At 41.4% G+C, this 24442-nt stretch overlaps 1 protein-coding gene and 1 long non-coding RNA gene across 28 annotated transcripts in view; one reads left to right on the top strand and one right to left on the bottom strand.

The window, feature by feature from the left end:
- Window positions 1-6833, bottom strand: part of LOC101748697 — a 72272-nt gene extending 65439 nt beyond the window's left edge. For all 9 annotated transcript variants that reach the window (XR_005862251.2, XR_005862257.2, XR_005862252.2 and 6 more), the window contains exon 1: window positions 6335-6833. This is a non-coding gene — a long non-coding RNA (uncharacterized LOC101748697). The remainder of the gene's footprint in view (window positions 1-6334) is intronic.
- A 172-nt stretch (window positions 6834-7005) lies between these two features.
- Window positions 7006-24442, top strand: part of PER2 (period circadian clock 2) — a 41049-nt gene continuing 23612 nt past the window's right edge. Inside the window, exons 1-7 of one of the 19 annotated variants that reach the window (XM_040705439.2) lie at window positions 7006-7071; window positions 13864-13913; window positions 14734-14786; window positions 16802-16963; window positions 21452-21553; window positions 22709-22976; window positions 23530-23598. In XM_040705439.2, the coding sequence (XP_040561373.1) occupies window positions 22720-22976; window positions 23530-23598 (326 nt within the window). In that variant the 5' untranslated portion in view covers window positions 7006-7071; window positions 13864-13913; window positions 14734-14786; ... (1 more) ...; window positions 21452-21553; window positions 22709-22719. Of the gene's footprint in view, window positions 7112-7351; window positions 7427-13863; window positions 13914-14733; window positions 16964-21451; window positions 21554-22507; window positions 22977-23529; window positions 23599-24442 lie in introns of those variants that run through there. The other 18 variants (XM_025153291.3, XM_025153294.3, XM_015276797.4 and 15 more) reach the window with 18 other exon arrangements.

Here is a 24442-nt window from a genome sequence, read left to right as displayed (position 1 = left end):
GCCAGAAAAAAGATCCCAATGCTTACCCAGCTTTCTACCCAGACACCAAAGAAATGATGAGCCCTACACCATTTTTATAATCGTCTACAGGAGGAATATGTCATCGCTCTGCTTTTTTAGAAAGGTAAAATTATGTTCACTCTTTTTTGTTGTTGTTGTTGTTCTATCCACCTCCTTTTTCTCAAATATATTTACTCACTTTTCCTGCAGAACAGTGTTTTAGTATGAAAACAACTTTTCCTCTACTGAGTAACATTAGCTAACATTACTTAGGATTACTAATTCTTGCTTTCCTTTTATAGCCTTTGACCTTTCTCCTTTAAGGAGTGAAAGAGTTTGGGTTTGGTGGTTTATCTTTTTTTCTTTTTCCTTTTGATTGAATTAGACTGCTTCTTTAATTTCTTTTAATGTGTGGTTACACAACAGAAGCATTGAATTCCAAAGTTATGCTACAGCTAATAGAGCAGCACATGTTAGAAACAGATTGAATGTTTCATTATGGCAATAAGTTTTATATTTTAGGGTTTTTTTTATATATATATATAAATAAGGCTCACACAATTACTTTCTTTGCTTCTCCCTGCTTGGTTGCCTCTCCCCATTCACCTGATAATTTTGAATGTACTGGCCACTGTCTACAAATGTGACAAAGATATTACAGCTGTATAAATCTTCTGAGAAAATACATAGCTGGGAAATCAGGTACATGAGTAAAATCTCCCTAGGGCTGCACTGAGGAAAGGCTAGTAGTAAAGCTCATACCAGTTAAGCATCAAACGATCCACGATGATGGGAAAAATTCTGCACTACTTATGTTTTAGTTACTGTCTTTTGAGCACATTCTCAAAACTATTTAAATCAAAAGAAGTTAATAGAATAATAGAATTTGTGTCAGTCCCTCAGTCCTTAGTGATATGGATCAGTGAAAGAGTGCAAAGTGAGTTGTCATTTCTTTCTCTTTTAATTTGTGGCTTATCAGAACTTTCTAAGTTATTTATAGACACAATCGGTGAAACTTAGCTTACTGAAGTATCTAAAAGTGACTTAGTCTACAAGGCGCTTCTTCAGTGCCTGAAATGCTTATTAAAATCCCTACTTATTCATTAGCGTGGTGAGAAATGCCAGGCTTCTCTTCAGAGCAGATTCTCTTTCTGAAGCAAACACAGCCAGTTAGTATGCACACTCTCCTGAAAACAAAACCAAACTTCCATTGACTTCAGTAGCAGCAGCATTGAGTTCAAAGTGTCTCGTGTGAACTAACACTGGAAAACTAATTGAGGTTGAACGGTAATGAGAAACTCAATCTAAAAATGAAGTGTTTTTAATTAAGAGACACTTCGGAAATATGAGGAAATAGGCTCCTTATAATTTAAAATCTGGCTTTTCCTCCCTCACCAACTATAAATCACTGAGCTGTGATTAGTAGCCATAATAGAAGAAATGAATACCTGATTGTCTGGGTTGAGTTATGACTGTGATGAGGAGAGCTGTATATGTATTGGAAGAGATTCTAACAGTCTGCTACTTAGCATCCAATTTCTTACAAAGGTTTCTGTTATAATCAGTTAATGTTATAATCTGTTTCTTAAGAATGGGAACAAATTATGGAAGAATTGTACCTGCAGGTTCCTGGCAGTAAGAGCAGCAGCATGACCCCATGGCACAACTATTGGAAGCTTATCCAGGAACAAGAAAGAGTCCAGTTCCAGTCCTGTGCCAAGTCATAGTCCAATGTTTTGCGTAATGACTATTTAATAAAAATTGCATAAATGCTCACCAGAGGGGAAGCCAGTACCTAGATCTTGTCTCTTTAGCCTTGTTCTATTATTAAAAGAAGGTGTACCTCTTGCTCCATTTTGCTAAGAATAATAACATTTCAATCTGCTGGAGTTCAAAAAGAGATTATAAGTGTGATGGAAGTCAGTAACTCTGTGTACTTTTAAACCAATAGAAGGAGCATGTGAGGAATCAGTCACCGTGGGAAGCCCAGGATTGGGTTACACGCTGTTCTGCAGGCACAGCCCTGCTGTTCAGGTGTTTGTGGAGCAATCCAGGTATCTCAAGGAGATGTGCTACATGTGGCCATGTTTAATCCAGAAATTTGCATGCTTCAGGCAGCAAAAACTCTGGAAATGTTATTTTACTGTCTCATTGCCTTTAAAAAGATCTTTCCCATTTGTTTCATGTTTGCCCTGTACATGCCATGAACTGACTCTGAATTGAGCTTACTCATCAAGAAACCAGATTCAGTTGCTTAATGTGTGGAAACTAACTCAGAAAGGCTTCTGTCTCACTGAGGGTCCAAGTGAGTAGCTCTGTAGGCAAAAGAGAGGGTCAAGACCATGTAACGATGAATATGGTAGCAAGGTACTAGCAGCAGCAGGGATGGCATGAAGAGAAGCACTGCCCCCCTTGATGAAAGCAGTGTTAGACCAGCTCAGAGACCGCGTGAAAGCTGTCTTTAGCATCTAAATGGATAGTTTAGAATGTTGAACACCTGCCTGATGGAGGAACTTCCTTTCAGTGCAGAAGAGGGCATAAAAATCCAACATAATGAAGGTGCATTTTCTGTCTGTGGAAGAACCTTACCAGTGTTCTTACGTTAGTTTAATGACATGCACATTTCATTTTAAATGCCTGACTCCATAATTCCGTGTACTGTTGGCTAATATCAATAGGTTCTGGAATCTCTGCTCTGACCCAAAATCTGGTCTTCCATCCTGTTTTCTGTTGGCTTTAGTGGTCCCGCAGCTGTGGTATCACCCAATCAAAAACTGCTGTCCTGGGATTTTTCAGTCAAATCAATTTCTAATCCAGTTCACAACACAGTTGCTTAATCTCTACTTTTTAATTTAGTAGAGGTGGTGTTACCATTGCTTTTGGTGCCTCTGTAAGGCCTTAGATCACCTTAGGTAGATTGTGAAACCATACACTAAAGCTCTGAATTACACAGGAAGCTTGAAAACCTTTTTGGTCCTATGAATTGAAGTTCAGGCTTTCTTCAGATCTGTGAGAATGACTGCTCAAAATGAATTGCTGATAGACACTATAGCATGACCCCAGACCTGGGAGTTCTCAAAGCTGTATTTGCTTCTGAATTTGTGTAAGGGACTTGGGGATCAGCACACAGATTACATTGATGAGACACATCCCTTCCATTTGTATTCTTTCAGTCATTCTAAATCAGAACAATTCAATGTTCCTTTATGTGTCACTTTTCAAGACAGTTGAACCTTAAAACTACCCTGTAGTTGTCAACAGAAACTGAATAAAAATAACAAGAAAACATTAAGAATGTGGGCAGAATGAAAAACAATATTCCCCAGAATTCTTCAGGTTTTCTGGCCAGGGACAGCCATTCATCTTTGCAAAGGACTTTTAATCAGTTTCCAAGATTGTATGGATATTGCTAGCTTTCTGTTTGTTGTACTTTGTTCCTACACTTGAGAATGCTTCAAGAAAAGCCTACCCATGTAGCCACCAGTAATGAGGAAAGTGGTTTTATTTCTTCCTTCATCTTTCATCTGTACAGATGGTAACAGTGACACCTCTTGCTCATTAGCAAAATGCCTTTCCAGTTCCCTGCAAGAATCGATGAAACTCAGTGCCACTGTAAATGATGAGTAATTAGACTTAGGAATGAAGAATTAGTCATGGGCTCCAGCTGCAAAATAGTGATTTTTTTCCCTGAACAGTATACAGTTCCATCAGTGCTGTGCAGTAACCTCAAACAGGTAACATTTTTTCTCCTCATTGAAGGATTTGGTTCTTTTTTTTTCTTTTTTGAAATGTTAATTGTTTTTTTTTTTTCTCAAAAAAAGTTGATACTGTCAGTATGTTGCTGTTCACCAGAACTGATTGAATTACTATTGCTAAACAAATTCTAACTTATATTTTGTAAATATGCTGGGAAAAGGTCCAGTATTTGGGGGTGGGGGTGTGTGTGGGGTGGAGTACTGATAATAGTAAGCAGTGTTGGAGGTAGGGGGCAGTTTCACATACAAAAAGTTTTCCTAAATTACATTTTATTAATGTAAAATCTTTGAAGAAAAAAAAAAAGTTGAGCTCTAGCAATTAATCGTTTGGAAATTCAGAAAGACACTATGCTGGAACAACAACAACAACAACAAAATTGCTAGTCAAGGAAGAGATTCAGTAGCAAACTAAGTATCACAGTGCAGTTTGAGTAATGCTAGTTCCGCAATTGAAAGAAAACTGCAGAGCCCAAACCTGGCTGCTTATGTCTGGATGCTACTAGGAAGGCCTGCTACCCTCCCGCCTGTTTCACACAGGTAGGTAATTGCCTTGCAAAACTAGATGGAGAAGCCAGGTAGAATTTAAAGCAGGACAGTGCCCCACACAGTGCTAGTGAGAGATGTGGTGTGTTGTATGATGAAATGGACTTATATAAAGGATTCGACTTCTATATGAATAATTTGTTCTCACTACGCTCCAAGAGTTACAACTGAATACAAAAGAAAAAACAGCTGGAACAAAAGCCCACAACTATTTTAATGTTTTCTGTAATTATCTATTCTTTGTCTCTCCTAATTTTTGTGTGTACACACAAGGAAATGTACTTTACTTATCCTGCTACTAAAGCCCTTGTGGTACAGCTACTTAGTAAGCAGAGGAAGCTTAAAATTAAAACAAACTATTTCGCTTTGAATTTTGTCCTGTTGCCACTTACAACCATTTTCTTTTGTTTTCTCAACAGATGAGCTTCTGTATCACAATGTTCATTACTCCAGAAGATATGTGCCTAACTTATTTTATACTGGTGGTGCCTGGAATAACTTGAATACATGATTCCAACTTTCAGAAAACAGGTACAATAGAAACCTTTGTACTCAATTTGTTCCAGGTGCACAATGATTTTTTGGGTAACTGCTTTCCCATTTTGTGTGTGGCGTTGTGGGTTGTTTTTTTTTAATATATTTTATTGTACAAATACCAAAAAGTGGTAAGAATAGAACTTTACATTGATTCTCTGTGAGTCTCTCCTTGACCAAAACAATTGTTTTGTATCCTTTTAAAATAAGCAGAACTCAAATAATGCATCTGGTCGATACTAGGGCAGAAAAGGTACCGGCTTTTTCTGGTCATGGTAATCACTGTTCTCCTGCTAGAACTGGTGTGTTTTACTACAGTGATGGATGTACTTCTGTTCTGTTTGTTTGGGAGCCCATTCAGCTGTAGCACAGTGCTACAGTTTGCCTCCAGCTCCATGTGTGTGCACACTGGCAAAGCTGGGACAGGCATGGCCCTCAATGTTTTTGCTTGGTTGAAGTGCCTGACATAGAACATGTGGTTAGAGGTATAGCCCTCAGCACACAGACAAGATGGGCAGTTTGGGCGTATGACGAAAAAAACCCAGCATCCCATGGAACCCAAGGATGTCATTGTACATCCATCCATCCCTAACAATGATAATTTAAACAGAATGATGAAGTTCAGGATGTGAAGTACTAACACCATTAAGTTGGCCAAACTATACAGTGTACCTAATTAGGATTAGTCTTTAAATTAGAAACTTCAGAGGAGTGCAAACTAAAATAGGGATCCTGATAAGCTGACTTGTGCTTCACAACAAATCCAGTTGCGGGATCCGGTCCTAATGCTTCCGCTCCCTGCCCCCTCTCCTCTCCAGGAGTTAAATACTGCAGGGTACTTTACTCACAAGCTGTTTCTGCAATAGCTGCTGCTTAAATATCTATGGACCTAATGGACTTATCCTTAACACCAACCGCAGTGAGGGAGGGAAGCAGCATTAACCTCATTTTGTAGATAAACAGTGGAAGCCCTGATGGCTCTCGGTTGCCTTACTTCCTATGGAGCAACCTCACGCACGCAGCGCATACAGAATTGCTTACACCCGATTGCTGTATCCACATCAAGGCTGGCAGAGTTTTGGCATCTCCTCTGTGCCTTCTTTTCATCACCACGTGTGACGATGAAGAGAAAGAAGGCTCAGAATGTGAATAAACTCATTCACGTCTCAGCTACCGCTTGCTCGGCAGCAGAAGGTGTGGGGAGCAGAAGTGCGGGACAGCCAGCAGCGGGCAATGCTGCTGCACCAGGCGCATCTCAGGTCCTCCCGCACCACAGTGCAGCCTAGCGTAGGGCCCGGGCAAAACTCAGCGTCACCAGCTCGAGGAAGATGTGAATTTTTCACTGTGAGATGGGAAGCGTCAACACTGAGCGTGTCTGAGCTGCACATACGGGAGATTTAATGGGGAATAAATGTGAAAAGTTAATTCTTACACTTGGAATGGAAATAATTACGCTGTAATTGGTGTAACGGAAATTGGTTTTCCACGAGAACAGAACATACCTTGAACGCCTCAGAGTCTCTTTGTGTTACACCTTTCTGTGGCGATTCCAGCGGTCGCTAACTGCAGGAGGAAGGCAGCACCGCTCCGCTCCCACCCGCGCCGCGCTCTGCGTCCCGCAGCCGCGCGGGGACAGTTTCGAAAGCCCGGGGCGTGTACAAGATCGGGGAGCGGGACACGGGCACTCCTCGCTTATGTAAGGAGCTCCGTCCCGGCTGGCCCGGCGCCTCCCGCCGCTGCCTCCGCATCGCAGCCCGCTGCCTCCGGGGCGCGGGGCTCGCCCGGCCGCGCCGCGTTCCCTCGCTCGGGCGCTCGCTCCTCGAGGCCTCCCGCGACCGGCGGGGCGGAGCGCCTCGTGACGGAGCTCCGCACCCCGTGTCCCGGCGCTGTTTGGGATCTGTGTACGGCGCTCCCCGGCAACGCGCCCCACCCCTTCGCGCCGCCTCGCGCCGCCCTGCCCCGCGCTCCTCTCCTCAGCGGGGCCGAGCGCGCGCAGCGACCGTTAACGGCTGTTGGCGGCCTCGTCGCGCGCCCCTCCTGAGCCCGCGAGCGCGCGCCGCGACCAACGGTCCCCCACGCGCTAACCCAGAGGACGTGCGCTGACGTCACAGTCGGCTCTGAGGGGCGGGGCGGAGCCGCTCCCCCCCCTCCCCTGAGGCGTGATGTAACCTCTGCCCTCCTCAGCGGCCGCGGTCTGAAAGAGGCACGGAGAGGCGCGGCGGGGGGTTGCCGGGCGGCGGTGAGCGCTCCGCGGGCCGTGCGAGGAGAGGGAGAAGGAGGTAGGGGGTGGTGGCGGCAGGAAAGGGGTGGTGGCGGCAGGAAGGGGGAGGGGAGGCCGTCGGGGAAGACTCGGCGGCGGTGGCGGCCGGCGGTGGAAACATGGTGTCACACGTGAGGCTTATGTAAAATGAGCGGCGTGCGGCGCAGCCAATGGGAGGGCGGCGCGCCCCGCCCCCGTCGGGCTCCATCGGCTGCGTCACGTAGCCGCGGCCAATAGCAGCGCGGGAGGGGCGGGCTCTGGGCGCCCGGTCACGTTTCTGCCTGTATGAAGTCGGTGCCGGGCTGCGCCGCGCCGGGCGGATGCGAGGTGTGCGGTGAGTTGGGGGTCCGTGGCGCTCTCCCCGCACCCTAGCGGGGCCGGGAGGTTGGGGGGGGACGATTGGCGGCCTCGCGGGGTCCGGTTGGCTGCCACTCTCTCCCCAGTCCGCCGGGCCGAGGTTACGTAACCCCGCGGCCGAGGCTCTCCCGCCGCCGCGGGACGGGACGGAGCCATCTGTGGGGCCGTAGGAGGGGGCCCGGCGGGTGCTGCCCCGCAGCCGGAGCTGGGCGGCGGCTCTGCCCCCGGTCCTTGGATCTGGAAGGAGGGAGCGAGGGAGGGGGCGGCGAACCGCTGCGCAGAGAGGACGCGGGGGGCGGCTCCCGGCCCGGCAGCCGAGGGGGGCGACGTCCCGCTCCGTGTGGACGGTCTCTCCGGGTTACCCCGGGCTCCGTTCCGGTGGCCGTGTGGCGCGACGCCGCGGTGAGAGGTCGGTGCCGCCGGTACCGGGTGGGCCGACACGGGAGCGGGGCTCGGCGCCCCCCCCGCTGCGCTCCCGGCGCTCCCCGGTGCTGCGCGGAGCCACAGGTGGAGCGGGCAACAGGTCCGGGAGCGGGGACGCGCTGTGCCCGGAGACGGCGGCGGAGCGCCTGTTGACATGGGGTGCACGCTATTACATGTGTGATTACAAAACCGTTTATGTAAGTAGAGTTTCACGTAAATAGCGAGCCTCACGGTAACAGCCAGGCTGACAGTGCACAGCCGGCTTTCTCCCGGTGGGCTCGGTAGGGTGCAGCCTGCTCTGTGTGCTGTGAGAGCTTATAGTACCCCACGGGGTGTCCGTAGCACTTCTGTGGAGCTTGCAAAGTGAACTGCTGACATCGTGTTCTGGGGAGACACGGCAACGTGGCTCGAGAGTACCCTGGGAGGGTGCTGCGATAAGTTGTCTCTTGGCTTTCAGCCATGAAGCTTCTTGCAATTTCTTCTCGGCACCTAGGACTGAAGCCTTGTACTTTTGACGCTGAGTAGCCGCCCCTTACATCTGCACAAATGAAGGTGGAAAGGTGGAAATTATGTAACTGTTCCAGCCAGAGGGTTGTGGCCAAGTCTCTTAGTGCAATGAAGAACTGCTTCAAGTTGCCAGCGTTGCTGTAACCACAGAGTGCTTACAGGTGGCAGCTAACACAGCTGCCACTTATCAGAATTGCAGTGAACGTCTGGAGCTAGCTATTGCTTGTTGTCAAGGTTAAATCCACATGCATCACTGCGATGGCAGCAAGTAATATCTACTTATTTGTGAATGGTTAGTTTTGATTATGTGTATTTGATAAAACCAAAATATGTTGAGCTGTCAGCTGAATGCGTGGTCTTACTCTTTAAATGTCTAAGTGTTCTTTGGACTGTTTGGGGCCATTGAACTTGGTGAAACTCAAACTTTTTGTGCCTTCTGGGTGTCCCAGTGTCTGTTAGTCCTTGATCTTAGCCTGGAGCACAGTGCTGCTCATGCACGCTGTACAGAGGATCTCAAATTCAAAACTCAAGAGCAGGGCCTATAACTTAGCTCATGTCAGTGAGAGAGCCCCTGTCACTGTGCTGTAATACCAGGCCCCTTCTTACACTTGTGTGTGTTGGCGTGCTCTCATGATTTCTTATTTTTAGTTTTTACTTCTGCAAAGTGATGAAGTTTCACTGGTGAATGGGACAGTGTCTTCCCTTGATCCAAGCATCGCTGTCAGTGTTGTGAGTTGGACGTGGTCCTGAGGTGTGGAGGCCTTGTCCCTGGTCTGAGGGGGTGCTCTCAGAGAGGGCCTTTGGCCTGGAGTGGAAGAAAAAAGTCATATCCTTCAGTTCTTGTGTAGTTTTGGCTGTTTTGGGTGATTGGGGTAGAAGGCAGAATGGTTTGTTAGAGTAACTGGTAGTTTGGCCAGAGCATCCAACCTCGTGCAGTGAGAGAACACAGCCTGTCCTGTAGTTGGCCTTGATCTAACCTGGAATGTGAAGGTTCAAACACTAGGATTTTGCCTTTTGTGTACTTTCTTCAAGTTCAGCAAGTTTTCTAGACCAATTTGTGATCCAAAGACTATGTGGTTTTGCCAACATCTTTATTTGTCAGTTGCTAAGGTTTGTTGTAGGCTTCCTATATTTATTTTAACACACTAATGCAATCTGAAAATCTAAGTAATCTTCATTCTTACAGCTTACTCATATTCCTTTTATGTCTCCGCAGAGAGTCATAAAGAGACAGCATACTGTGGTAGCTCTCAGTCTAATACCTTTTCCACACATCTTCAATCACAAAGATTTAAGTTCATAACAGGCCTCAGCTTCTCAGATAGACTTATTTGAGCTCATCTCTGAACAATATAGTTTTATACTAATAAATTTCCCTTGTGAAAAATCACTTTTTGATAAACTGGGATTTTTGGTGGAGCTGAGCTGCAGTATGGGAAGGAAGGAAAATGCTTTGAAGTGGATTCTAGACTTTTCTTCAACCTCAGACTTTATTCTGACCGGGAAGTGTTTGCTTTAGATACAGACTGATAAACCAATTTTCTTCTTTCTTCCTGGGTTCTTGCCACACCCTTATTTCTCTAACAGTTATACAATATTAAAATGTGCTTTACTGTAGGAAAGTTTGGGTTTGTTTAACCCCTTGAAGTATAGGTGCATGGGCAAGTTAGTCTGGGATGAGGTATATTGGGTGTATAAAGGCAAGCAGATCACTGCTAATCAAAAGAACAGTAAATACTGACTACTTTAGATTGACTGTAGTATTTTACATAGGCCTGCTATCATTGGCCTATGTTAAAAGGGAACGTCATGTTCTTAGCAAGGAATTGCGTAATACTTGGCGTGGATGTGCTGTAGCCACTGTGTTATATTCCTGATGTTACCACATCATGATTACTGTAATTACTGGGTTATCCAGTGTTTCTGAAAAGGAATTTCTGTGTCCAGTTTTGGTTGCGTGGCCTAGAATTCCTCTGAGGATGTGTATTACAGACATTTCTAGCTGTCTTATCTTGCTGCATTCATACTGTCCACATTGTTATATCCTATCCCTTTTGTGCAAGTTTTAAACTGCTGAAATATTTATTATGTTAACTTCTCTTGTCAAGCACTGTGTCACAAAAAAAAAAAGTCACATTAATTATATTACTCTAAAACGCTTTGACTTGTATTTTGGGTGCAGGAAACAGTAGATTTTAAAGTAATGCCACAGATGGCAGGCTGGAGGTGGCTCTGGGCAGCCTGGTCTGGTGGTTGGCAACCCTGCACACAGCAGGGGGGTTGAAACTAGATGGTCATTGTGGTCCTTTTCAACCCAGGCCATTCTATGGTTTGTGTAGTATCTAAAGGTGCCTGACTGCTCTCCTGCTTAACAACTGTTGCCTCAGTTGTATGATTCCACCCCCCCCTGCCCCCATCACCACTATGGTGGGGGCCAGGATGTTCTTACCACCTGTGCTGTCAGAAGGGAGGCAAACCTATTTGCTACTTGGTGCCTACTAAGGAATGCCTCCTCCTTCTGACATGAAGAGATTTTTCTGTTAGCTGCAGGTGAAATACTTCCTTCTGTGAAGATTTTTTAAAGGGCATGGGAGAAAGGAAGGTGGCAGTCAGAAACTCACTTCATAGGCTAGTGATTTTGGGGTCTGTTGCTGGGAGATCTTGTGACCCGAGGCTACTTTTATGGAAGTCAGAATGGCAGGAGACCAAAGGAGTATCAGATGGTTTGTGTATGTCTGCAAAGGCTGCAGAGAGTCTCTGGAGCTACTCTGTGGAGCAAGTTTTGTTCACGCTGACAGTGGACTGACAACTTGCTGTGGTAGGGAAGCACCCGAACACATGGGAATGCACATGCCTGAGCATATGCAGTGACTGCTACTCTAGTAAGTGGCTTAGTAGATCACTGGGCATGCTCGTGCTCTACCTGCCAGCAGTGCAGGCATCTGTGTCTCTGTTCAGAGTTTCAAAGGTTACCCTTCAAGTGTAGCTAGGATCTCTAACTGCCTGTGTTAGGCTGTACTAATCTAGTCCAAGGTTCTCTTGCTTGGTCCTCTCTCTCTCAATGTGTTCCTGAGGGACAGCAGTAGTGCATCAAGTTTCTTGTAAGCTGTGCAGCCAGTAGTTCTGAAGTCCATGTTCCTTATGCTTGTCCACGTACACAAGTGAAGCTGTGAGACTAATTTGTGTGTGTGTGAAAGCTATTGTGAGGTCAAGAAAAGCTTAGTATGGATGTTTTCAGCTGCTGCTGAAGTAGAACGTTGCAGTCTTAGAGGAGCCCTGATTCCTTCCACTTGTTTTGGAAGTCTGATGTAGACAATTCACTTTTAGAACACAGGAAGAAATGAGGCTAAATTTGCCTCCCTTGGGCAATGGATTACTCTTTGTAATCACACCTGTTGTGTGCAGGTGAATAAATGGAGAAATAGGGAGCAGCCCGCTTATTTGGCAGGACTACAAGGTTGCTTTGCAGGTTATATGAGGTGGCAGGACTGATGTTCATCCTAAAAAGATACGATAGTGGGGAAAAACGTGTTTACATGCTGAGATTAATGGGGAAGACTGTTTTGTTTCTAGGTGGTAATTTTTAATGCTTTTGTTGTAGGCAGAATCACTGGGGATTTTGTTGTATAGGTGTTTCAAACTGTCTTTTAAAATGTTGAACACATGCTATGCTGTGTTTCCACGATCCTGTCCTTAAATTGTGTGAATAACATCCATATTTGCTCTAAATGAAGCTCTGGGAGATGGGATGAGGTGTCCAGGATGTCCAGTACTTCTATTTTCTGCTGGTCTCACTTCCTATACTCCTTATTCCTTCCCTCTTTTGTATCTTGGTATGATTCTTGTGCTTGACCTTATTTCATGTACTTTTATGTTTCTACCATTTTGTTTCTTTAATTACACAAAGATCTTAGGTACATAAAGCACTTCTTTGCTCTCAATTGCATCTCTGCTATGGGTTCCTGGACGACTTGATCTCTTATTTCTCAGTACTTGCACATCCAGCTTGCTGGACAAGTACATAATGTTTGTTAGGTGACCGTGCTTTGTGGGGTGTATTAACGATTTGCTGCAGAGTTTTCCAGGAGACTTTCATTCTGACTGAAGTCTGCAATTAGGCATGAACTGTAATGATATCTGAAGAGCAGCATTCATCTGAAACTTATGTAAATTTAATACAGTGTGGTAAAATTCTGCCTTTTTTCATCCCTTCCCTCAAAGTAGGGGAGAAGTAGAGATTTCAATGGGTATGAAAGTTGAAATACGGTGTTGGAGATGCTTCTATATCTACTTTCATGCATAACAAAGGTGAAATACATATAACAGCATGGTGAAGCATGATAATTTTTCCATCCTTTTTGTGACAGCATTTTCTTAAATGTATTGTATTCCTTATTTCGCCCCAAAAGGTCAAGAGTTGACCTATGCAAACTTAAAGGAGTTCTGACTGTTGTCTGGTTTAATGAGTTCTCCAGTTCTCTGAAGAAATGGCTTCCTATTTAGAAAATGGAATGTCTTTAAGTTTACATTTAATACAAAGCATTTTTGTTCACCTTTTAAACAGTAGATAAAGCCTGTTGTAGCACTGGAAGGAAGGAAGTCTAGAAACTACTATGGATCAGGTGCAGCAGACCACACTTAGCTTCTTCTCAAGAAGTCTTGGAACAGACTGCAACAATGTTGTACACCATGGATGCATTTTTATGTTCATACTTTTTTTTTTTTTACCCTCATGGCAAATGCCTGCCCTGTTGGCAGTTCAACTTAGCTCTGTGTCTTTTTTTTTTTTTATTCAAGTTTTAAGAAGTAGACTTGAGAAAGACAGCTTGCTCTGAGGGGATGATAAGTCCAGATCCACTGTGGATATTTGAGCACTGATGATGAGGTTCGCAGAACAAGGAATGCTTACCTGTAAGAAAAGAGAACGATTTCTTCCAGGTGATTGTGTAGTTGCCCTGACTTCTTTTGGGGGTTACATTTGTTGACTGGCTTATAGTTATAAGAAAGCAAGTGATGAATCAGGAGCTGGCCCTGTTCAGTGATCACAGCACAGGTGAGATTGTTTGACCTTCTATGAGGTAAAGTGGCTAAGGTCAACAATGCCCTATTACTGGGCTATTCATAGTAAGACTGAGTTGACTTTGTCCAGTTACCTCAGGCTAACTCTTGGCTATTAGTTACTCCATGGAGAAAATGGGGAGCTCTAAAAATAACAAAACTAATCTTAAAACAGGGAGGAAATGAAATAGTAGAGTTGGTATGGATGCTGCAGGAATAGAGTTGTTTGTTTATATGAGTTTAGGTCTATTTAAGATCGGTTTGTTGAGGATTTTTGTTCCACAGTCTTTATAATTATTCTTCATCAGTGGAGTTTGTCTTGATGGTTGGGCTTGTATTGCATTATTAAATGGACTTGATTTATGTTTTGTAAATAATTTTTTATTTTGCAAATAAAGCTTGATTTTTTGTTTGTTTGTTTTCTAGGAATATCTTGATGACCCTTTCATATTTGGAAAGCCTGAGTGTTCATTAAGGTATCTTATGATCTCTCTAAGAAATTGATTTTTTTTTTGTTGCTGCTTTGCATGCTTCTCTTGAGTTGTAGTCTATCAGAACGCTGAAAGTTATGAAGATATTCAGAGTGTTAAATTTTCAAAGACTGTCAAGGATCACTGAGTGCACGGAAACGTGTCTTCTGTGAATTGTTAGGAAACTGAAATTTAGTCTACTATCCAGTATGAAGTGCTATTTCTGCATTGCTTGCTGTACAATAGTTGATAACTTCCAGTCTCTTGCTGATGTTGTAAGAAAATAAAATGATACTAAAAATTTTGGGATCCATAAAACAAAGTTATTTATGTTGCTCAGATAGTTGGGATGATAGCTCAGGAGGAGAAAAGGAAAATATTATTCCTTTAAGATTTGACTTAGAAAGAAGGTTATAGCTTCCAGCTATAGTTTTGATGAGTTGTGCTGTAGTTTGTAACAAACTGATACTATTCTAATCCCTATTCAAGTAATTGGACAAGTGAACATGAGGGGAAAAAACCTGAGAGCTCAAAGGAGAATGAGGGAAGCAGGTTGTCTGTGTTGCAAGGAAAATGTAACAGTGATTCTGTTATATGTGGTCTGGTAATGGAATAGTATTGGCCCAAGGAAAGAGAGGGAGGCGTAGCAGTTCTGGATAATACTGTAATATTCCAAGAGAGATGAAAATAAAACCATGTATTTTGCTGTTAATACTACACTGTTTGATTTTTTTCTAATAATTAAAAACAAAACCCCCACAACAGTTGCAAAACTTGACATAAGTTCTTAAAGCTGATAATGTTTGTTCTCTTTTCCATGCTGCAGGTGTGACTTCATTTCTCTTCAGAGAGTCTGCTTGGTTGGGATCTGTAATACAGGTGTGTTCCCTAAAACAGGTGGTTTGTTTTTTTTTCCTAACTCTGAAGTTGTCTGTGCTTGCAATAGACACATCTCAGTATCAAAGGAGACACTACTAAGCTTTATATTCTTTGTATACTGTCAGTTCAGACTTTCTGTGGAAAAGACCTTAGGTAGATGAACTCACTCAGTCAGTTGCACATTTCCTCTGATTAATATTAGAACACCAGAAGATTAGATTTAACTGTTTCTGAAAATCTTTGGTTTGAATGATTTCTGTTTAGTTTCAGATGAAACTCCTCCTGATATAGCTCTGTCTTAGCTCTCAGTTAAATTGTAGGTAGGTACATGATGAGAATTTTAAGTAGTTACAAGAGTTTTTTTTTCTTAGTATCTTCTCATGTGCATAAGTAGGTTTAACTGACATAAGCAATCAAAATAGTTTGTGCTCCTATTGTTAATATCCACTTCAAACCTATACTTTAAACCCAATTTTTCCCCTCTGTGAAAATATCATGAAGCTTGTCAAACTAGAGAGTAGCTATGTCCTTTCATAAATAGGCAAATTATTGTGCATTTCTTGTAGATCTTGCTATTAGTGGAGGTAGAAACTTCAAGGAAATATGCCTTTCAGGGAGGTGAGTTAGTTGTGAGGAAACTGGAAGAACTGTCTTTTAAACCAGGATTTAACTAGTGTTGGAAGACATTCCACATCTTCAGTATTGATGCTAAAAATGACAAAATCTGAAAGTAGCTGTAGTTAAAGCTTTCTCACACTTGGCCAGAAATACTGAGCTTGTTTAAATCCTGTTTTATCAATATATAATAACGGTAGAGGCACAGCCTTTAAAGAACTAACACACAGATTTGTACTGTAATCTGAGACTTGCAGAACACTCATCAGCTTTGTGGCATTATGCAGAATGGAATATTGTGAATAAATTCTTCCTTAAGTCTGGCCAACGCAAATGCACTTCTAGCAGTTGGTAGTTGTGTAATGTTTTAAATTAAGGCATTATTAATGTGGCTGCATGCCAAAACAGTTAGTTTGGGATTTGAACACCATTCCAAACATTCCTTCTGCATATTCAAATGAAGTACTTGGTGATGTAATTGTTTAAAGCACAAATGTTGCCTTTTTGAACTTCTACTTTTTATGCTATTTCGTGTTAAATGATGGTGCTCTGTACCAACGCACTTAGTTTACTACATCTAATAGAACAGCTTTCAGATTTTCTTTTTCCCGACAAAGTTCCTAGGATCTTTCTGAGGAAAGTAATTTTCTTAGGAGGAATAATAGTCTTGATGAACTTTGCTAGTACAGACTTCTTTGTGAACATAAGGAAACACTTCTCTGTTATGGGGGCCATTGAACCCTGGAACAGGTTGCCCTGGGAGGTTGTGGAGTCCATCCTTGGAAATGCTCTGAAGCCATCTGGATATGGTCATGTGTAACTGGCTTTAGGTGACCCTGCTTGAGCAGGGGATTGGACCAGATTACCAACAGGGACTCCTTCCAGCCCCAAGAGTTCTGTAACTTGCAGTTTGCATGCTGCCTAAAACAAATGCTTATAGCAAGCCTACAGAGGTTGAGATGAAATTAGATTTATTAGATCAGATCTTAAAAGTGGGTAAAAATCAACTTCTTAGCACATGGAGGTTCTGTTGAAAACACTGGGCATTTTCCTCTGTCTTCTACAGGAGAATTTAGTCCTTTGTGGCTGCATCAGCCTGTGTAGGCCTTAGCATATGTAGTAGGACGCCATACTGGTAGTGAATCAGAAGTCAGTGCAGAGATGAAAGCTTATTTAGTGTGGAAGGTTCTGTTATTTTCTAGCTTTATGAGGCCTTACACTAGGATAAAAATGTTATAAATGCAAATTTATATCTTAATTCCTCTGCTGGATGACAGTTTCATGTTTAACCAATATTTATCTGCATAGGAATGGCATAACTGTGAGCATCTCTCTGGTATCTGTTTGAAGAGGACACTGTTGGGGGGCCCAGGTATTTCTTTTATATTTTATAGTTGTAGAGGTGTCCGGACTCTGTAATGGTCAAAGATTTCCAGTAGAAGAGGATGAGACAAGAACTGAATGCATGTGGGAGACTCTGGACCTAGGCGCTTCATGCTTTTGATGCTAGCTGGGAGGGAACTTGATAAACGTTTTCACAAACTTTTCATAGGAAAAAACAGGTAAGGAACATACATAACTGTAATGACAATTGTTAATATATATTTTTTTCATGTAGGGCTTATGCAGGAGACATGTTCTTTTTGTTTTACATCGGTTGCTCCGAAAGTAAGGCCTCCTATTTATTTCTATGGAGCTTGCAACAGATATGAACAACGCAATAACACTGCTTAATGGAGCAAATTCTCAGCTACAAAACACTATTTTTCAACATAGTCATCACCATTAGCTATGCATTTCTGCTGGCAGTGAACAAAAGCTTTCATGCTATGCTAGTAACAACTTGTACCAGTGGAGGTGAGCCACTGTTGCTATCACCACTGCTGAAATGCACCACCCAACACCTCACAGTGCTCATATCCACTATTTGGTCTCTAGAACTGTACAGCAAAAGTTGATGTATGTCAGAGCGTGTTATCTTTTCTAAATCAAGGAATTTGGTGGCATCCCTTTGTTTCATATGTACTTCCACGTCAGACATCATTTTGTCAGACTGCCCCTCTGCTACTATCTGTCACATGGCAAAAAAAAAAATGTAATGGAACATTGGTGGGAAGGTTCAGCCTCTACTGCCATACCACCACTATCTGCATCTGATGCCATGGGCCAACATAATAAAATAGGAGGCGTTCCTTTTGGTGCAGCCCTTTTATTTTAAGGCTGGTTTCAGTCATATGCATGCTCACTCATAACTGTGCTTTTGATTTGAACTGGGAATTGTGTTATTTGAAAGCAAGAGATTTTCAGCCTAAAAGTATACTTATTCTTAAATTGACGCTTGAATTTTTTTCACCGAGGATACAATGGAAATGCAAATATCTTTGCTTTGGTTGCAAGGGCCTGGCCTGATACTTAAGTTGATTTCTTCCTGCATAGATGTTACAGTAACTTCAAGGTTACTTGGGTGGTTCTGGACAAAGGCTGTGTCTTGGCAGATTCCTCTGTTGTACAGTGAGTGACAGCTGAAAGCAGTAGTTGATTAGGGTGATCATATAAATATATTTATTTATTATTGTTGTTTAACTAACAGTTCTGTATTCAGGGTATTCTTGAGCTTGAAGATGAGTCTTTATCAACAAATTGTAAACTGAATACTATGAAATCCAGTTCTATGGATTACTTGTGATGTTCTAGATGTTAATGGTAACTTTGATTTAAACGGAAAATTCTGGCTTACACCTAATTTCTTTTTATGAAAAAAAGCAAGTTTTTAAATGCTGGTTTGCACTGAAATGAGGAGTCTTTTCCAAAAGCAAATATCCTGTGTTTTCAAGCAGTCTTGCAGGGAATGGTTATTCTGTTATTTTCCTCATAGTGAAGTTAGAATACTGTATTTTTTTTCCCCCTTTCTTAGAATGTGCCCAATTGTTCTGTTGCTACAAAATGAGAAGTTCATGGTTTTATTGCTGGTGAAGTTCTACAGCTAGACAAGATGTAAACAAACATTAATAAACTGAGATACAAGCTTTTTTTTTTTCCCTGACTCTTTGCTACTGCCAAGCACTCAATTATGGTCTAATTGCACAGGGAGCATGCATCCATTGTAGGCATTAACTTTCTTTTTTTTTCCCCAAAATTGCGTGATAGGATTAAATCTCTGATAGTTATTTATCATACAGATGAGAAAACATTATCATTTTGTAAGGTAATCCTACGGAAGATATGCAGAAAACATTGATTATACCTCCAGTAAGCTAAAATCCTCACCATGAGGAATATTGCCTGTTGATGCTAATACAGTTACAGTCCCCGAGCACTAACATGTCTAAATATATTCATAAGCTGTGGTGTGCCTCTTGCTTCATTTTTTAATACTGATAAGTTCATATTAATTGTAAATTCAGACTCGAGCAAACCGTCAGTCTTTGGATCTCCCCTCATACTCACTTCTTGGATTAGTTCATCTAATCCTTGGATTTTCACATTTTCAATCTGTAAATGTCTATACCAGCCTTAACTTTTTTGGGGAAACCAATCTGGAAAAAAAGTTGTTCTTTGAATGTAACCTTTTGGTGAAATAAGATTTGTTTAGTTTGTGTCATGGTTTCAAAAGAAGCTTGCTTTCTTTCTGTTCTATGGTCTCGATCTTAGTTCTTAAGAGGGTTTCTCAAAAGCATGAATTGTTGCTTCTTCAAACTTTTACCCATACATCTTTTGCGTGTTCTTCTGGGACCAATGAAATTTGGGCTCTTTCCATTATGTTACTGTGTGGTAAGAGCTTCTCTGGCTAATGAGTAGCCAGAAGACATTTTCTGCACATCCACCATGAGCTGTGTTTAACCTTACTGCTCAATGGAAGTATGTTGCCTTTTTCATTCAGACTTTTAGTGTTCGACAGACTGACCATAGGATGCTTTTTCTGTTCTAGAAGAGTAGAGCTTTTGTGAGCCAATTACCTTAAAATCAAACTTAACAGGTGCCAATTTAAGACTGAGGTTTTTATTCTCAGAATCCAAACGTAACCTCACTTTAGAAATTTAGAGAGATGTAACAGAAAGTTAAGAAAATGAACAGTGCTAATTTATCTGAAGATCAAACCTAGGAGGGCTCTTCCTTTATTTCCCAGTGACAGTCTGTATGTGGTTACTGTAGTGGATGTAATATACAGTTAAATTCCTCAAGCTGGCCTATCCGGAGAGGATTTCAGACTAGGAAAGCATGCTTGCTCTTACCTTTACCTTCTTGGTTATTTACTGGATATTTATTCAAGCCTTTAAGTGGAATGGATATATGCAATTTATTATCGCATTTTGACTGAGATTAGTTTGAACATTAATTATCTCTCTGGACTGGGTGACCCACTGTATTCCTGAAGTGTTTGCTTGCTGCTTGTGTATGCGTGCAGATGTTCTTCTTAAGATTTTCCACTGTCTTTAAAAAAAAAAAAATAAGAATTTGCAGGCAACTATGGGGACTGAGAGTACTGCATCGCTTAGAATACTCTGTGCCTTCAGAATTGCAGAGAGAAGGTTTCTCACACTTAGACTCTTACACAAAATATTTGCATTTGAAGTAGGAATTCTGTGGTATGATCAGTGCCCTTCTCGTAAATAGCACTATTTTTTCAGATAGATGCATTACAGTAATATTGGAATATTTACGTATGGAAAATTGAGGGCTACGCTCATAGTCTCTATTGACAGCTTATGAATATGAGCCTGTGAATAGCTTTCTTTAAGGGATTTTAGTATAGAAGCCACTGTATTTTGAGAGCCTTTTTTCTACCTCTGGAGAAACCATGTGACACAGGTTACTAGCAGGTACAGCTGTAACTGTGAAACAGCAATATCCTTTTCCTATTCTTTTTAAGTTTCTTTTCCTAATGGTGTTTAGTTAGAAAAATATGATCAAAATCCTGCATTAGACACAAAATACTTACTGTGTAATTGTCAGATCTCTTCAGGTGATGCCTTGGCTGTCTTTTTTCAAAAGTTTTGTTGTAATCATGGTGGAGTTAATCCATGTAATTTTGTGCATAAGGCATTTACTTGAAATAGGCTCAACTGGATCACTAGGCCTACCTTTATTCTTGTGGGGAAAGTTGAAGGGCATCCCATTGCTAGCTGGGTAGTTTGCTGAGTACCTTCACTCACTGAATTCTCCATTGGGCTTGACAACCTGAGTGCTGTTTGAGAAATAATACTATAGATGATGCATGAGAATTGGCTTCTTGAATGTGGGTTCAGTTTTCTTAACCCAGTAGATGCTCTTAATTATGCAATACATGAAGTAGTAGCAAAAGCATTTAATGTGTGAGATTAGATTAGCACTTTTACCTGTGTTCTCTTTCCTATACAGTAGCATTACCTCAGGTACTATACATATAGGTGTTCCCCTGTGTCACATTCTGTATTTGCTTGTTCCAGCCCCTTGATGTTTTCAGTCACTAGCAGAGGAAACTAGACATTCTGTTCTTCCTGGAACTGCAGTTAGTAGCATGGGTAGCGCTGCTCAGCATCACCTCCACTCAGGCTCAATAGGAGCAGGTGTGGTTGAGAGTGAACTATATACAGGGTCAGAGCATCTCTAAAATGTGAAGCTATGTAAGGCAAGGGACAGTCTGGCCTTATCTACAGGAGGAAGTAGATGAGAGATTAAATGTCTGCTCTAGCTTATTATTGGTCACCAGTGCATGGGCCACTGTGAAATAATTCACCTAACAGTCAATACTCTCTTCTTGCATGTTTCAGTTCTGTAATTTATAAGGCAAAAGTTGTTTTCTTAGTCTAGAAAATAACTGTTAGAGCTACTAAAGTGTAACTTATTGCCTATATACTGTTATTCAGTGTAGCACCGTAACAGGATGTCTATGCCGTCTGAGTTAGCAGGCCTGAAATTGGATGTGAAAAAGCTACTAAGTAATCTTGTTGAGTAAAAAATGTTTTTTACACATATTATATAGAAACACATGGAAAGATAAGCTTTCAGCAACTGTGATATATTTTAAATATATGTTCCTAAATTGTACTTCATCTTTCAAATGAAAACAGATATCTTGCATATTTCTTTGGCCAAAGGAGAAGAAGTGCAGTTTTTTCTTCTGAAAAATTTGAAATAAATGTAGAATGTCTGGAAAAACAGCCATTAAAAGGGTAAGAAAATAGTTTTAATGCTTTTTGTGTGGGAGGGAAGTGGAATCATGGTGTGTTTTAAATGTTTATTAAGTTGAAGCTTTCTTTTAAAGACTATACAAAAATATTTTAAAAAGTTTAAAAGCAAATTGTTGCAGTTAATACTAGCAGAAAGCACTAGTGAAACTTACCTGCAGACTTCTTTTATTGCCTTTGTTATTCCAAAGAGGTTTATTAGTCAAGAATTATCTTGAAAATTCTAAAGGAAGAGAAGGAGGGAACAAACATGATTCTTAAAACAACTTGTTTCCTTGATATTGCATTGCATGGTTAGGGAATCTTAGCTTATAGTCTTCAATGTTGTTATCTGTAGGTTATTAAACTAGATGGGGAGATGGTTCAGATTAAATATCTTTATTTTGTACGTTAAGTTTGAGCTGCTACATAGCACTTCTCCTTGGCTCTTCAGTGTTAGTCTGTCATTCATTAAATTCCTTGTATGCTCTGTATTATAATTTGCTTTAAAAGCAGGGATTTTTGTTTTGCTTTATGTATAATTAATAAAGTCCATACATAGTTAGGTATCACCTGATGCATCAGTGGGATCTTTGTTTTCCAAGATATACTGAAAGCCAGCATGGTAGTTCTGCTGAACATAAAATATTCTTTACTAGTTATTGTCCAAATCCACGCAGTAAATCTGTCAAAAACTAAGTGCAACAACTAGAAACAACTGGATATTTAAACTTATAAGGAGTTCATGTTTATTCCGCTTCCTCTTTTTCTGTGAGTTTTCGCTAAAAGAAAAATACTTCTTCAGTAAAAATGTTGTTAGGATTGCAACTATATTTAACTTACTGTTCACTATTGAAATGCTGAGTACATTAGCCATAAATATAACTTTTAATTACAGTTTGTCAGCAAAGGTAGACAAGAAAATAGTTTGCTTTTGTTCTTCCTTCCCTTCTTCCTCAGATTTGTGGGTCTGTACTTCCAGACAGAATCTTTACAGACAGAAAATTCTGAATATGGCTTGACTTGATCTTGGCAGTGTTTCTAATGAGTGTCCCATGGACTGTATCGAGGTCAGGGGGTTCTACTCTAGCACTGAGGAGCAGAACCCTGAGCAGCAAGCTGATATCAGTGAAAACATTTCTTCATTGTTCTCTTTAAAAGAGCAACAGAAAATGAGTGAGTATTCTGGACTTGCAAGTAACCATAGCCAGATGATTGCTGAAGATTCTGAAATTCAGCCAAAACCTGAACACTCTCCCGAAGTCCTTCAGGAAGATATGGAGATGAGCAGCGGATCCAGTGGAAATGACTTCAGTGGAAATGAGACGAATGAAAACTACTCCAGTGGACATGATTCTCATGGCCACGAATCTGATGAAAATGGGAAAGATTCAGCAATGCTCATGGAATCTTCAGACTGTCATAAAAGGTAGTAGTTAGTATTGTAAAAAATTCACTTTTTTCTCACTGATGGCTTTTACCATTTGAATCTAATTTGAGTTACAACTGTGCTATAAATTGTATCTCCAGATTAAAACGTAGTGTTGATTTCCACTAGTTAACCTGTCATCTTTTATAATGCAGATGTGATATGTCATACTGTATAGAATGCAGTGTTTCACGGAGCCAACTTAATCTGTATGTTTTTTTCCTCATCATTGCTTCTTTGGCTTTATTTATGTATTCTTTTGGTAAACCAACTCCTGTAATTACATAGCAAAAAGTGTCAGTCTGTTCTTAAGAGTCAGGATGGATCTGTGCTGTTTTCATCTTTGAAGTAATACCATAGTGCACAGAGGAAATACAGAGTAAGAGGTACCTTCTTAAATGTGTAGCAGGTATAGTTTCCATACTTCTTGTAGTAAGTAGACTCTTAAAGTTTGACTTTTGATCTAGACAGTCATAACTAAGCAACTGTAAAACTAAAATGAAATAACTTTTATGTTTACTTATCTTAATCTCTTTGCCTTTCCTTGTTTTAGTTCAAGCTCAAATGCATTTAGTCTGATGATTGCAAACTCTGAACACAATCAGTCTAGCAGTGGATGCAGGTAAATGTACATATATTTTCAGTAGTTTGCTTGTATGTGATAACAGATGCTGAAAACTAAATAGGTTGGGTGGTTGTTGATGTTGTTTTGTGTGTTGATGTTGCTTTGGCTAAAATTGGAGTACACACAGGAGATGATGTCCTGTCTTTGATTCTCTTTCTTTCCGCAATCAGCAGCATGTCCTCCTAACCACTTGATCAAATTAGAGCTTTTTGTAGCTGTTCCACGCAAGTTGTGTGATGACTTGCATGGTTTCTTAGCCTTTTTTGACTTGGTAGCTTAGCCTCAGTTTTATTTTTGTGGTTCACTTCAAGCATGGATTTTTTTATTTTTATTTTTGAGACTTTTCTTGGATTTTTCTGCTCTTCAGATTTTAGTCTGAAGCCCTTGCCTGGAAACAACCCAGTAATATTTTAAAATTGGAATTCACTCATTGAGTTGAATATGTTTTGGTGTCCAGCAGCCATATCATCTGCCTCTCCTGTGTTCCATCGCCAGGATCCAAGCCTTAAGGCTGTAAGGACAGACCAACATCAGCTGCAGGAATGCAGTATGAACTTTGCTTCTGACCTTGATAGCCGTGAGAAACCTAGTGTTGTTGAAGGCTCTAATTTGGACACTTCAGAGTGCCCTGTTGTACTTGAGGGGTTTGTTTGTTTGTTTGTTTTTTAAGTCAGCCTCTGATCAGGAGACCAAAACCTGATCCTTGGCAGCTGAAGCTGGGCAGCTTTAGCATACTGATGTTAAGATCCCCATCCATATATACCTACCTGAAAATTTTCTGCCTGATACAGATCCTGAAGACGTGATAAATGAAAAATACTCCTTTGCACCATTTGGTGTG

This window comes from Gallus gallus, chromosome 9 (assembly GCF_016699485.2).
Source record: "Gallus gallus isolate bGalGal1 chromosome 9, bGalGal1.mat.broiler.GRCg7b, whole genome shotgun sequence".
Lineage (NCBI taxonomy): Eukaryota > Metazoa > Chordata > Aves > Galliformes > Phasianidae > Gallus > Gallus gallus.
Note: the sequence above shows the minus strand (reverse complement) of the source record. Positions and strands in the feature narration are given on the sequence as shown.